General features: G+C 33.0%; 1 protein-coding gene across 5 annotated transcripts in view; it reads left to right on the top strand.

The window, feature by feature from the left end:
- TDRD3 (tudor domain containing 3) overlaps positions 1–14,097 on the top strand; it is a 132,619-nt gene that overhangs the window by 29,297 nt on the left and 89,225 nt on the right. For all 5 annotated transcript variants that reach the window (XM_054701596.1, XM_054701597.1, XM_037528970.2 and 2 more), the window contains exons 2-3: positions 4,619–4,703; positions 7,181–7,246. In XM_054701596.1, the coding sequence (XP_054557571.1) occupies positions 4,619–4,703; positions 7,181–7,246 (151 nt within the window). The remainder of the gene's footprint in view (positions 1–4,618; positions 4,704–7,180; positions 7,247–14,097) is intronic.

The raw sequence follows: 14,097 nt of genomic DNA, 5'->3' as shown, positions 1-14,097 counted from the left end.
TATCTCCAAAGATCAGACATTTATTTCTTTTTGAGGCAACATATTTCATGTGGCATTCAGAATCCCAGGACAACATACTGTTTCTGATTCATATTATTTTAAAATTTGAGATATAAGTAGTATATTTATGTTCATTTCAGGTATACAACATAATAATTTGAGATTTGTATATGTTGTGAAATGATATCCACAATAAATTTAATTAAAAGTAACATCAATTACCAGACATAGTTACAAATATTTTTCTTGTAATGAGAACTTTTAGGATCAACTTCTTAGCAACTTTCTAACATAAAATACACTATTAGTGACTATAATCACCATGCTATTCATTACAGTCTCAGGATTTATTATTTATTTTTTAACCTTCTCCGCTCAGGTGGGAGTGGGGTGGAGGAAGTTGGTAAAGCTAAAAGCCCCAGTTATAAAACTGAGATTATTGAACTGTAGTTTGGACATGTCTGTTTATACATGTTTTATATAAAGTCAGTTTTACGTGCTCAAGTGACTTTTGAACGTGAGGTGAAGATGTTCTGATAGTGGTGGTTAGGCTATGTGACCCTTCTATTAAAAATATATTTATTGTTTGTAATAAGAAATTCTCTGTCCCCCAAATTGTCGATAATAATTAATTGCAAAGATTTTATTTCTTAAGACAGTTGCTCAGGATAACAAATAAAGTGACCAAATGAAACAGAATTTTAACGTCTTTGTTTCTATTTATGAAAAATGGGAGCACTTTCTAAGATCTTTTGAAGCACTCATAAAACTGATTTAAATTAGCATTATTTGAAGGTAAAATTAGTAAGAAATGTTATTCTGTTCTGTATCTTGCAGAAATATAGCCCTTTACTGCCCTGCTTGTCAGTGAAATATGTTCGATATATTTTTAGTTAAGTATATTAATGAGTGGTTTTATGTTTTTCCATTAAAATCCCCACTAAAAAAGGGGAAAATGAGTGCTTCTCCTGGCTGTTTTAAACAAGAGCTCTCTGGGCTTGTTCTTATTTAGGGTCCATGCCCTTGGGTTTATATGCTCAAAGATGACATGTGGGAACTGATTATACTTCTCTTCCCTGGAGGTCCATTGTGCAGAAGTGCACAGGGATCAGATATGGCATGCCTGCTCCAATTTGCAGTTCTTTTCTTTCTCAGTGACCACATTAAGACTGCTGAATTTTGTGTTGTTTTGGTCTTTAGTTAGTGCTATACTATGGTGCACCTTGCAACTGATTTGGGCATTTGATTTACTTTTATCACTTGTTTTATTCATGGGTGATATTAGAGTTTTACATGTTTATAGAGGCAGAAAAAGAGTAATGTAAATCTTTAGTTACGATTAATTTGGACTCAGTCCTTTTGTGAAAATGTTCAAGTATTTACAGAAGGATCACCAGGATGTTATTTGGGGAGAGCTGTGAGAATTGTCTTGATAATTACTGAGTGAAACTGCAAGGCTCAAATCCTTGCTTTTTTTTTTTTTCTTTTTTTCTTTTTTTTAGTATTAAGGATAAACAAAGGAAATCTTGTAAAATTTGGCAGTTGAGAATGACCAATTTTTTATAATTTGTTATATTCAGGAGACCTTTTATAGGCATTATTTGAAAGAAATCATGTGGTATTTGTCTTACACATGAACAAAATTAGATTTTCACTCTCTTATTGCTCTGGCTTTATCATTTTTGTTAGACTTTTCCATATTTTTTTGGAACAGGTATTTTTATTGTTCTAACAATTTTTGAATCTCTGATTATGAATGAAAATTAATTCCCTGATAAGTTGCTCTGAAATTTGACCTATTCTTATTTAATGTATTTTGGAACTCATTGGTTGAACTTGCCTGGTTGTGGTTTTTGTTTTTACAGTACCATCTATGATTCATAGAGGTATTGGATTATATTATTTCAGATGCATGGTACCACATCACACCAACCACCAAAGCACCCATAGTCCTCTACCAATAATCTGATGACCCCCTCCTCACTTTGCTCTCCAACCCTGGTAGCCTCAATTTTTTCAGATTTCTGAGGTTTGTTACTGGTTTGGTTTTTCTGAGCTTTTATTTCTCTATATTTCTCAGATGAGTGACACCATCTGGTATTTATCTTTCTCTTTCTGACTTAACTTTGCTTAGCATAATTACTTCCAGGTCCATCTATGTTGTCACAAATGGCAAGAGTTGAGAATTTTTTTTTTAATAGTGGAGTAATAGTCTGTTGTGTTTAATATACAATGTCTTTTTAATCCACTCATCTGCCCTCAGGTGTGTAGGTTGCTTCCATAACTTGGCAGTTGTGAATAATCCTGCAGTGAACACAAGATACATATTTCCCTTTAAATTACTGTTTTTGTATTCTTTGAGTAGAGTTACTGGAATGTATAATAGATCTATTTTTAATATTTTGAGAAACTTCCATACTGTTTTGTATCCCCACCAACATTGCATGAGTATTCTTTTTTTTCCTTCACATCCTCACCATGTTGTTCTTTTTTATGTGTTTTGGTGAAGAACTTAGGTGACTAAAAAACTGATTTATATAGACGATGGCTTTTATTTGCAAAGTATTCTGGTCTTAACACTGCATCACTTTATTTTGGGGGCCTTTTTTATGTAAAATGGAATAGGTGAGCTCGCTTTTCTAATATCTATTCCAGTTAATCTAGCATCTTAGAGGTTTTTAATTCTAAAGACCTGGTGTTCCAGAAAACAGAGTATTTTACTAATCATTACATATTATTTTGTCACTGTAGAAATTTTGAAAGTTGTGTTTTGTAATTACTGCATCGCCCATATTCACCCATATTCCTTTGTGTACTGCTGTTTAAAAAAAATTGTTTTCAACTTATAGTTTTGTCTCTCATTTCTTCTCCATCTTCTAGCCAAAATGTTTTAGGTTTTGCCTGTAGAATGGGCTTCACACTTTCTTACGTCAATGTTTTTGCTTATACTGTTTTCTTTATACCTGTTCTCTTTCCCATCTGTCAGCTACTTTTGAGCCCCCATAACGTTTTGTTTATAATTATTTTGACTTTGTAAAATAGCTGTTTATATAACTGCTATGCTGCATATGAGAATATAAAATTCTTGCAGGCACATGTTTAATTGTCATCATTTTACTGTCCCTATTATTAATTCACAAAATACTTGTCATATAAATAGGGACTTAATTAATATTTGAAAAATTGAATTATAAGATGACTAATTGAAATTACAGATGCAGTCAATGCCTGTGAACAGTGAAAAATTAACAGGATAATAAGGAAATTAACTTACCCATTTTGAATTAAAGCAATATTTTAACTATCTACACTGCAGACATTTGTATTCCATGCCCATTAATTCTTATTCACCTAAACATTTAACACTTCTGTTTTCCCTTTGTACCCACTTAACTGCTTGCCTTCATTCATCATTTTAGTTTAGCACTGCCATATGCTTAAACTTTTAATAGTATCTAATTTTGTTAACACGCTCTTGCTTTGATTTATATACACATGTTCTAACTTTCATCTCCTTGTACTTGTTCGTAGACTTATCAAGCTTAATTTAATCTCTTAGTGCTTTTTGGTTCTCTCCTATTTATATATTTTTTTACTTGTTCTTTTACTTTGTGAGAAAGCATTTATTCTTTGTTTGTTAAAGGCATATGCCCTTTTGTTGCTCTCTCTCTGTGAAGTTTACATTGACAAGTGTCTTAGAATCAGTCTGCTATTGGGATTAATGGTAGAATTGCTAGTTATCAGGAATGAAATTGAGTTAGCTCTGTAGGGTTAGCACTCCTACATTTTTTTAATGGGAGACTGTCTTAAATGGCAATGCTAGTACCAACCCTTTGTTAATGGAGTTGATACTGATCACAAAAGATGTCAGATGCTAATTGACATTTTCACAGGTGAGTTGATACTTGAATTGTAGGATTTATCAAAGAATTTCAAAATCATCTTAATGATACCCCCCTCACCCTTCCATGATAAATGGATGGTTGACTTTGACTGGATAAAAGAACAAAGGGCAGTGAGACAATGAGAACAAAAACTGAAAAAGAGAGGAAAAGTAAAATATATATGTATCAAAAATTTCCCTATCTTTGTCACTTGGAGTCATGAACATTTATTGATTTGGGGGAACATTGGTTAGGAATGATGAGAAGATTTTGGGGAACATTGATTGAGAGATGAAAAGATAATGTGAGAAAGTGTCACAGAGGAATTTATATTGAAGTAAGCTTAAAACCAAGTTCTTTTTAGTTCTGTTTTTTATAGCATATCTCAAACTCTAACGAACTTACTGTATTGCCAGATATTTAAGGTACATATTATATTTGTATAATAGTAAAGGTTAGCCCATACATTCCTTAAGAAGATGTTTAAATAGATTTTCTCAAAAAGCATACAGCTAATGTAACACAGTCTCACTTAACATACATAAAAAAGAAAAATATGCACTGTTCCTTCCTTTCTATCAGAGATAGTAAGTAAATAGGAATTATCCTGAACTCTTTCCCTCGTAATTGTAGTGAAAGTGTTTGAGTAGAGAACAAAATTGCATGTAGACTTAAAATAATTTTCATTAATTTTGATTTTAGAAAATGTTAAGCCATTTATTTTATTTTAACAGGTTTCTTTCAGATGAAGGCATTGAAGCTTGCACAAGTTCTCCTGACAAAGTCAATATAAATGACATCATCCTGATTGCTCTCAATGTAGGTTATGTTTATTAACTTACAAAACATCTTTAATCTGGAAGCTATGGTCATGAAAAGTGTCTCATAGAATAAAATGGATTTTATGATAAGTAATATGGAGAACATTTTTCATTTTTATTGTCTATTTAAAGTTGTAGTGATTGTTGGATTTGGTAATTTCATCAGCCAACTACTAGAGATAAATTTTTTTAACATCTTTTACATAGAATCCAATGAAAGAAGGGGGAAAAGCAATTAAAATTGCTTTTTCTAAACCCAGTGATCAATTATTGCATTTTATTTTGTTTACAGTAGCTATAAAATAGTACTAAAAACTGATCATTTCATTAAAACTAAATGCTATTTAATTTGTGCAGAAACACTAGCTAGGTTATTGTTTTTTGACACTTGTATTTATTACTTCAAAATATTGATATAAGTAACATGTATTGTGGAAGTCTGTAAATAACCAGAAAAACAAAATAAGAAAAAGCTACTTATAATCAATGATAATGTTTTAAGAGTATGTATATATATATATATAAAAAATATTAAATATATACATTTCTTTCCGACTTCTTCCCCTCTACCTATGGAGATTAGCTTTCTGATTTAAGAGATAAAAATAAAGATTGTTTGAAATATAGATGTGGGTAAATGAATATTCTTTTTTCAACCTGTGATTAATCCCTGTGGAAGTTTTTTTTTTTTCCTTTATAATTACAATCTATTAACAATCAAATTTATATAATACAATACATAATCAGTAGCATCTATAAGAGAATTACGTCTGATAAATGCATCATACCACTACAAAATAGGTTAATGTAAAGCAGAAATTGCAGCAATTGAATGAGCATTGAAATATATATTTATGTAAGTATGTGTAACTTTTTCTTTTCAAGTAACATGTGTATTTTTATAATTAAGCTTGGATTTAAAAGATAAAATTTGTTTTGAAATCTGTCCTTTTTTCAGCTTCTTTGCAGTTGAGTTAATAAGACTAGTAAGATATTTTTTTTGTTTCCTATAAGTACTTAAGTTCTTAATAAATAAGGCTATAAATTTTTCTGTAGTAAACATGTTAAAAATTATGTATGTTATCTATGACCAGAAGTGAAAATATTTCCTAGACACTCTTCTTTAATTTACACCTAAATGGTGAATTTTACTGTCAAAAATGTTATAAAGAACTCTTTGAAGATGATAGGAGAGATTTTATGACAGTCTTTGCTTTTCTCTATTTGTCTTATTTACATAAATAGTAATGAACTAACCTAAAACTTTGTTACTGTCATTTGGACTTGAGGCTTAGTTTTGCCTGGTATAGGTCCAGTTGGTGAGTTTTAGTTTAGAAGTGATACTTGTACTACATTTCAATATTTGGATATTTCAAATAGGACAATATTCTATTATTGTAGGTGTGCAAAGAAAACTGTTCTAGTTTTCTACTATGTGTATGAACATCATTTCATATTACAGTACTTTTAATCATCGTGTGTGTTCTGAAGTGTAACATGAATTGCTCCCTTATTACCTATGTGATTAAATGCACTCTAAATCTGTTTTATTTTTCTCTTAAGCTGGTGAAGAGTTACTGTTTACTATATTTTAGTGAATAACAAAATAATACAAATTTAGTTATTAATTTAATATATTAAATCACTAACATAAAAGTAATTTCTTAAATAATTAGGCCTTTTTCATGAGTGAGGTAATAATCCTCCTGTATTTTTTTTTTTTTTAACCATTAAAGGTTTTTCATTTCCTGAAGAGGACACAATTGTTAAAAGTTAATGCTTTTTATGTAGACTGTGTGGTTTTGGTTTTATACCAGAAGTGGTATAACTTTGTGTTAATTTTTATGATTTCCTTTCTATGTTTTGCTGACTAATGCATCTTTATATAGCTAGTCATTTGTTCACCTACTACTTTTTCTATATTTGTTAAATGAAATTAATTTTTACTACAGTAAAGTCTTCTGACTCCTTGAGGTGGCAGCAGTATTGTTCAATAGATGTTTGTATGCTATAAATTTGTTTTATATTGAGTATCAGAGCATATAGGAAAGTGTGTCTTCACATCACTGCATATCAACATTATATAGAATTTAGTTGTTAAAAATGTGCCTTTTTTATGTATCAGAAGTAGTCATTTGGTTTTGAATTGTGGAATTTATTTTTTAGTAAGATTGTAGTTTATGTAAGATCAAGTTTTCAATTTTAATAGAGAATTTAGTAAGTTAAAAGATTACCCGAAAATATGACTAGAATTAAGGCCTTATGTTTTATTGTACAACTTAGTGGTGTATTTTAAACAATGTGTGTGTGGGGTATATTATTTGAAATGATTATATATATAGATCTCATAAACAGTCAAAAGGCATTTATTTAAATTTTGTTCCACAGACCTTAAGTATCTCATTTTTGTTTGTGAGTGAGGTTATATTTACTTTTCTCTATAAATATATTTTAATAATATTATTTTTATTTTAGACAGACTTGAGAACAATTGGCAAGAAATTCCTCCCCAGTGACATCAATGGTGGAAAGGTAGACAAGGTAATGAAATGTGTTGATGTCCTAAGTTATACAAACCACAATAAATATGAACATCTATTAAATTACTGCAATTTTTTTTTTTGTCAATAGAAACAGCAACTACAAAATATTTGGAGGTAAACAGGTCACAGAGTCATCATAGTGACTTTCTATATACGTGGATATACATGGAAAATGATCAAGATTTAAACTTTTAATCTTCTGGTGATTTTTCAACTTTAAAAAAACTTTGTTTTAGGATTTATAACCATGACACACTTTCTCTAAATGCAAGACTTTTCAGATGTTAGAGCTCAGGACAAGAACTTTTTCATACATTTTAATTTTAGTTTCCTGTTCCTAAGTTTATTTATTGAACTTATTAATTTAAAAGTAGGAAATTGTGGGCCTCCCCGGTGGCGCAGTGGTTGAGTGCTGGGTTGCGAAGCTGCCTGCAGACTCTGCAGCGCTGGTTCAATTCCCAGCTGCTCCCCGGGCACCGGGAGAGGGTCCCACAAGGCGCACAGACCTCTCCTGCTGCCCTCTGCTCCCCTCAGCAGTGTACTTCGGTCCTTCTGCCTGCTCTGCTCCCTGCTCTGGCTCTGGTGAATTCTCTCACCCTCCCGCGCTTCTCATTGTACCCAGTGCTTATATAAATTTAAAAAAAAAAAAAATCTTAAAAAAAAAAACAACTTAAAAAAAAATAAAAGTAGGAAATTGTAAGAAATACTAGGATCAATTTGGCAAAGCTGTCCATTTGGTTATTGTTACCATTTTTGCATTACAGTTAAGTATTCATGTTACAGTTTTTTTTTTCAGTGATCTTTTTAAAGTATGAGGATGCAACTTTTAGATAACAACCATTCTTTTGTATTTTATTCATTTATATCCATTTTCTTCTTTTTCTTACAAATGCATATAAACTGTGCCAACCAAGAATTTTATATGCGGTCACTTTTGGACTATTAAGGAACATCATTATCTATAGTTTAAAGAAATACTTTCAATATGTATGTTTTGTATTTTAATAATGTATTCTTAATCAACACTGAGTTATTTTAAAGTTATTGTACCTCAGACATTTTAAATTTAGATGATTTTAAAAGCCTGGAACATAGTAACATTTTCCACATTTTCTAAATACTAATACATTTATGCAATGCATGATACTTACTGTAAAGAATGACAAGAGTCTCTAATCTACTGCAGGTTTTTAAGAAGCTACCCAGAGATAAAGGCTTTTCAGACTCCTTAGTAATTCATTTGAGTGTTTAACTCTATTCCATGTCTGCAAACTTTAACCTAAATTCTTATGCTGCACCTTGAAGTCTGAATGTCTTCTTTATCTTCCCTCAGGGGAAATGGAGAACATCTGCTTACTTCCCTTGTGAATAATTCTTTATATACTTGAAGACCTGGAAATGTCACTTGTACAGGTTTCTTTTGGCTGTAGCCATCTATCTTGGTTCCTTTATTTATTCTCAGTCTTAAGCTTTTCATTTACCTTCGTTGTTCTCAGAGTTCTATCCAGTTTCTCAATTTTTTTTTTTTTATTGTGGTGGTAGTTCTCAGACTTCATCGTACACAGGGATCATCCTAAGGCTTGGCTAAAAGATTCTGCCCTGCCCTAGCTTCTGATTTCATTGAATTGGGATAGAGCCTAAGAATTTTATTTTGAACTTGTTTCCGTGGTTTGTTAATTTACTGGTCTAAGTAGCATACTTAGAAAATAGCTAAATTACAGAACCTCAGATTAGGCACCAATCTTATGGGTCTAGAGCATGCAACAGTTCTTTACAGGAAAAATAACTAATATCAAAGCAGAGTCTATGTATCATTATACTGATTTATTTGATAAAATTTTTGAAACTTTCTGGATTACTGGTTTTCCATTTTCTCTGTGAATATTTTTTTTTTTTTTTTTAAAGATTTTTTATTTATTTATACAAGCACTGGGTACAGTCAGAAGCGCAGGAGGGTGAGAGAATTCACCAGAGCCAGAGCGGGGAGCAGAGCAGGCAGAAGGGCCGAAGTACACTGCTGAGGGGAGCAGCGGGCGGCAGGAGAGGTCTGCGTGCCATGTGGGACCCTCCTCCGGTGACCGGGGAGCAGCCGGGGATCGAACCGGCGCTGCAGAGGCTGCGGGCAGCTTCGCAACCCAGCGCTCAACCGCTGCGCCACCAGGGAGGCCCTTCTTTGTGAATATTTTTAGAACTTCTGAGAACCCACCTTTGCTTAACAGATCATTGAAATGGTACTGATGAGACTTTTCTCTGCTCCCTCCACCTCCTCAAAGACTTTTTTGCTTTAAAGTTTTGAATGTAACTAACAACAATAAAAACAACTTGAAACTTTTGAATCTAGAATTTTCTCTGCCAAATTTTAACCATTCAAATATTCTTACTGGTATTAAGACTTGAGTTTATATTTAATAAGCATATACAAAATTAGCCCTTTTCACATGAAACAATCCAATACCCCTTCTGCTCTTCAATTATATTTTCTTTACTACTGCTAACATCAAATATAGTTCCCTTCACAGTATAGTGAAGATGTTTTGAAAGATAATTTTAATAAAAATTTCGGAAGCTGACCTATAGGAATTGCTCATTTTATTTGCCTTTATTTAAAACTTCATGCATTATATAAAAATACAGGCATTTTTAGGATACAATAAATGGTTATGGAATATATTTTTGATATGAATAGCATATATTTTTGTTTTTAAAATAGATAAATGCAGTAAACGTTACTTTATGTGTGCCTTATTGGAATGCTGTATTAACAAGCATTTTACTGTGTTAATGGTAACTATGTCATTATAAACACATGGCTGCAGTCACTAAACTATGTTATAATTAGTTATTGTTTAAAATAAATTTTTAATAAAAAAATTAAAATTTGTTATTGAGAGATCTGCTGGGAAATTTAGCGAATGTTATTATAAAGCAAATAAACACTTCATTATTTTATTTTATTATTTTTTTTGTGGGACCCTCTCCTGTGGCCAGGGATCGAACCGGCGCTGCAGAGGCTGGCAACCCAGCGCTTAACCGCTGCTCCACCAGGGGAGGCCCTGCACTTCATTATTAACTCAGTTATCAGTGACCCCAAGCCCTATTGTAGAACTGTTAACTTGATCTGGGTAATCTTAGTGTAATAGAATCAAAACAAGCCTAAAGTCCTGTTCTCAGTAATTCTTGTTTAGTTCCAAGCCAGCCTATGATATTACCATTCCTAAGAGAAAAAGCCGAAAGAAAAGTGGTAAGAGAGCTTTTGCTCCAATATTTAAGTAGCATATAGTTAAGAGGTAAGAGGGGGAAAAGGAGACTGCCATCTTAGATGCTGCATCCTTTACTTTTGTGTGGTTTCTTTGAAACAACCATGTGTCTTAGAAACCTATTCTCTATGCCTGATGCTCAAAACATTGTACTTACACATTCCCCAATACAAAACAGTCATTCTCTTTGGAGGTAGGTTAAAGGAGTATAGAGAGGAGTCTTCAAACTTCCTCCCCTGAGAGGCCAGAAGTGAATGTTTACATGGTGTGTGTTGTTATTATTATTACTATTAGATAACATTTTAGCATTTAGGGATTGAGATTGAATAGGAAGAATGGAAAGCTGATAGATCTCTGATCAGGGAAGAAAGATTTTAGGTCTGTAGTTAGGAGAAAAACTTTTACCCATAATACGTTAAATCTATAACTCTTTTGTTCTGAGATAAATTTGGGGCCTTCATTAGGCATTATCATCATGAGTTTAAAACCGAAGTCTCAGTAATTGCTATTAGTTATCACTGATTGTTTTGGGAGAAAAGTAGAATGGCAAAAAGTTTAAGTAACTATTAATTTAATAAAGTTTTTTGCTCATGTTCTTTTTTTCTTTCCTACCATTCTTTTCTTAGCATTATTTTGCAGTTCTATTTTCTCCATACGATGACCCATTACTTTGACACAAAGGTTTCAGACAAATTAAAAAAGAGGTGAGATTGGAAAAGATCATTGTTTTTTCTGGAATTCCAAACCTAAGCTACATTTTCCCAAAGACAATTTATGTTTGATTTTTATCTCAAGATTGTGTGGACGAAAGGATGTATGATGCGGAAGCCATATTTTGCTTTTTTTTTTTCCCAGAATCTTTCAGGATAGTCTGCATTTTGTAGATATTATACGATCCTGACTATGATGGCTTGTAAGCTAAAATCATGGTGAAAAGTCATGACAAAAAATGGAATAAACCATACTTTCTATAAACTTTTAAATATTTTTCATATTTTCTCTAAGTGTAATATTTTGCTATAGGAATTTTTATAACTTTAGCTTCTGAACCAAGGTGTAGAAATTATTTTTTTTGTAGAAATTATTTTTAAAATAGGGCCTCCCTGGTGGCGCAGCGGTTGAGCGCTGGGTTGCGAAGCTGCCCGCAGCCTCTGCAGCGCTGGTTCGATTCCCAGCTGCTCCCCGGCCACCGGAGGAGGGTCCCACATGGCGCGCAGAACTCTCCTGCCGCCCGCTGCTCCCCTCAGCAGTGTACTTCGGTCCTTCTGCCTGCTCTGCTCCCCACTCTGGCTCTGGTGAATTCTCTCACCCTCCCGCGCTTCTGACTGTACCCAGTGCTTGTATAAATAAATAAATAAATAAATAAATCTTTAAAAAAAATTATTTTTAAAATATAGGTTAATAGAAAATTACTTTGCTGCTTGAGAACTTTAATAATTACTATTGGAACCCAACCATAAAGGCTTTCAGTTCTGTGTTTATTTTTTTCTATCTAAATTCTGTGACTGACAGGTTGTATATACTTTTTTGAATAGAAATCTGTGATTAAAGACCTGTTTTTTCCAAATGGCTATGACCTTCTTAAGTTATGGGCAATACCAACATCAACCACAAGATGGCTTCACTGCCTTAAAATTTGAAGTGCGTGAGTGCTCACTCTAATAGTCCAGAAATTAGATGGTTTAAAAAGTAAAATAATTGAAAAAGCTTTAAATTGAGTTTAAAGTAAAATGTTACATATATGTTAATTTATTTTATGCTAAATAATACAATTTACCAGTATTCCTTTTAGTAAATGTGCTTTTATTTTTTCAGAAAAATGGATTACTGAAATTCTGATTTTACTATGCTTTCTTTACAAATGCTTATTAGTAATTATTAATAGGACTTCCATGGAGTTTAAAAGCAACTGCAATATGTATTAGATAAATACTTCTGATAATTGGAAAACAAGAGGTTAGGATAGAGCTATGGAAATAAGCAGAAAAGATACTTGCATAGGTGTTACTTTGACTGGGCGTTCCACTGTTTTTGTTGTAATTACTCTGAGTGATTGAAATTATGTGTTGTGCTATTACTTTGTTGTATAAATTGATTCTTTTTTTGGGTTTTTTTTTTACATTTTGTCTTTTTTTATTTTACATATTTTTTACATCATTTTTCATTTTTGCACAATGTATTCATTTTCATCTTAGTTATAGTCTCCATATAATTCCCACCCTCCTTATTTTGATCCTACTCCATTCTCCCCCCTGTAAATTGATTCTTTTTAAAGGGCTTTCAAGTTTAGGAAACTCTATTCAAGTTGATGTTGTCTACTTTTCAGTTACCAAGCATTTATAATATCTCGTTTTAAGATTTTCTAGAGGGGGCCTCCCCGGTGGTACAGCAGTTGAGCGCTGGGTTGTGAAGCTGCCCGCAGCCTCTGCAGCGCCGGTTCGATCCCCGGCTGCTCCCTGGCCACCGGAGGAGGGTCCCACATGGCGTGCAGACCTCCCCTGCCGCCCGCTGCTCCTCTCAGCAGTGCGCTTCGATCCTTCTGCCTGCTCTGCTCCCAGTTCTGGCTCTGGTGAATTCTCTCACCCTCCCGCGCTTCTGACTGTACCCAGTGCTTGTATAAATAAATAAAAATAAATCTTAAAAAAAAAAAAAAAAAAAAAAAGATTTTCTAGAGGGTAAAAACTTTTAGATTTTTTTTTTAAAGATTATTTATTTATACAAGAACCGGGGTACAGGCCACATTCACGGGAGGGTGAGAGGATTCACCAGAGACAGAGCGGGGAACAGAACAGGCAGACTGACAAAATGCACTGCTGAGGGTAGCAGCAGGTGCAACAGGAGAGGTCTGTCATGCCATGTGGGACCCTTGCCGGCCAGCAGGGATCAAACTGGCGCTGCAGAGGCTGCTGACAGCTTCTTAGCTCTGCGCTCAACTGCCTGTGCCACCAGGAGAGACCCAAAACCTTTAGACTTTTTAAGAAATATATTTATGATTCAGAAAGTGTTTCTCTTTTAACTTTTAAAAAACATATTAACCTTTAAGCTCTCTTATTGTATATGAATTTCACTTGAAAAATCTAAGGTCAGGGTTTGGGACTACCTTCCCAAAGCTATTTATTAGAGCATCCCTCATGCATTTGATCTTTTTTCTTTTCTTTCTTTATTTATTTAGTACAAGCCCCTAATTTACCAAGAAGAACCCTGGTTTTCAGTAAACTCTTCCTCTCCTACTTTTCTTGATAGAGTGTTAATGTTAATTTTTTTAAGGAGAAGATGGTGGGGGCATATTTAAAATCTTAGGGTAGAGGGGTGTATATGTATGTGTATTGGTATGTGCATATGTATTTATATTCACATACATACATACACATCTCAATCAGTATTATTTCTATTTGTAATATAAAAGCAAAAGCTACTTATTGTACAAACTTTAGAAAATAGAGTGTTGCAAACTATTTTTGATGGATAGTAATACCCAAAAAACATAGTGGTCATTTAAGATTCCTAGAACTTGAATTCTCTTCCTATGTTTGGGATAGTTTTCCATCTTCAGAGTCTTGGTGATGGAGAAAAATAAAGTGTCACATACCTT

Source organism: Talpa occidentalis, unplaced genomic scaffold (genome assembly GCF_014898055.3).
Source record: "Talpa occidentalis isolate TD23 unplaced genomic scaffold, MPIMG_talOcc4v2.1 talOcc4.5, whole genome shotgun sequence".
Taxonomy (NCBI): Eukaryota; Metazoa; Chordata; class Mammalia; order Eulipotyphla; family Talpidae; genus Talpa; species Talpa occidentalis.
This window is presented reverse-complemented; position numbering and strand designations above follow the sequence as displayed.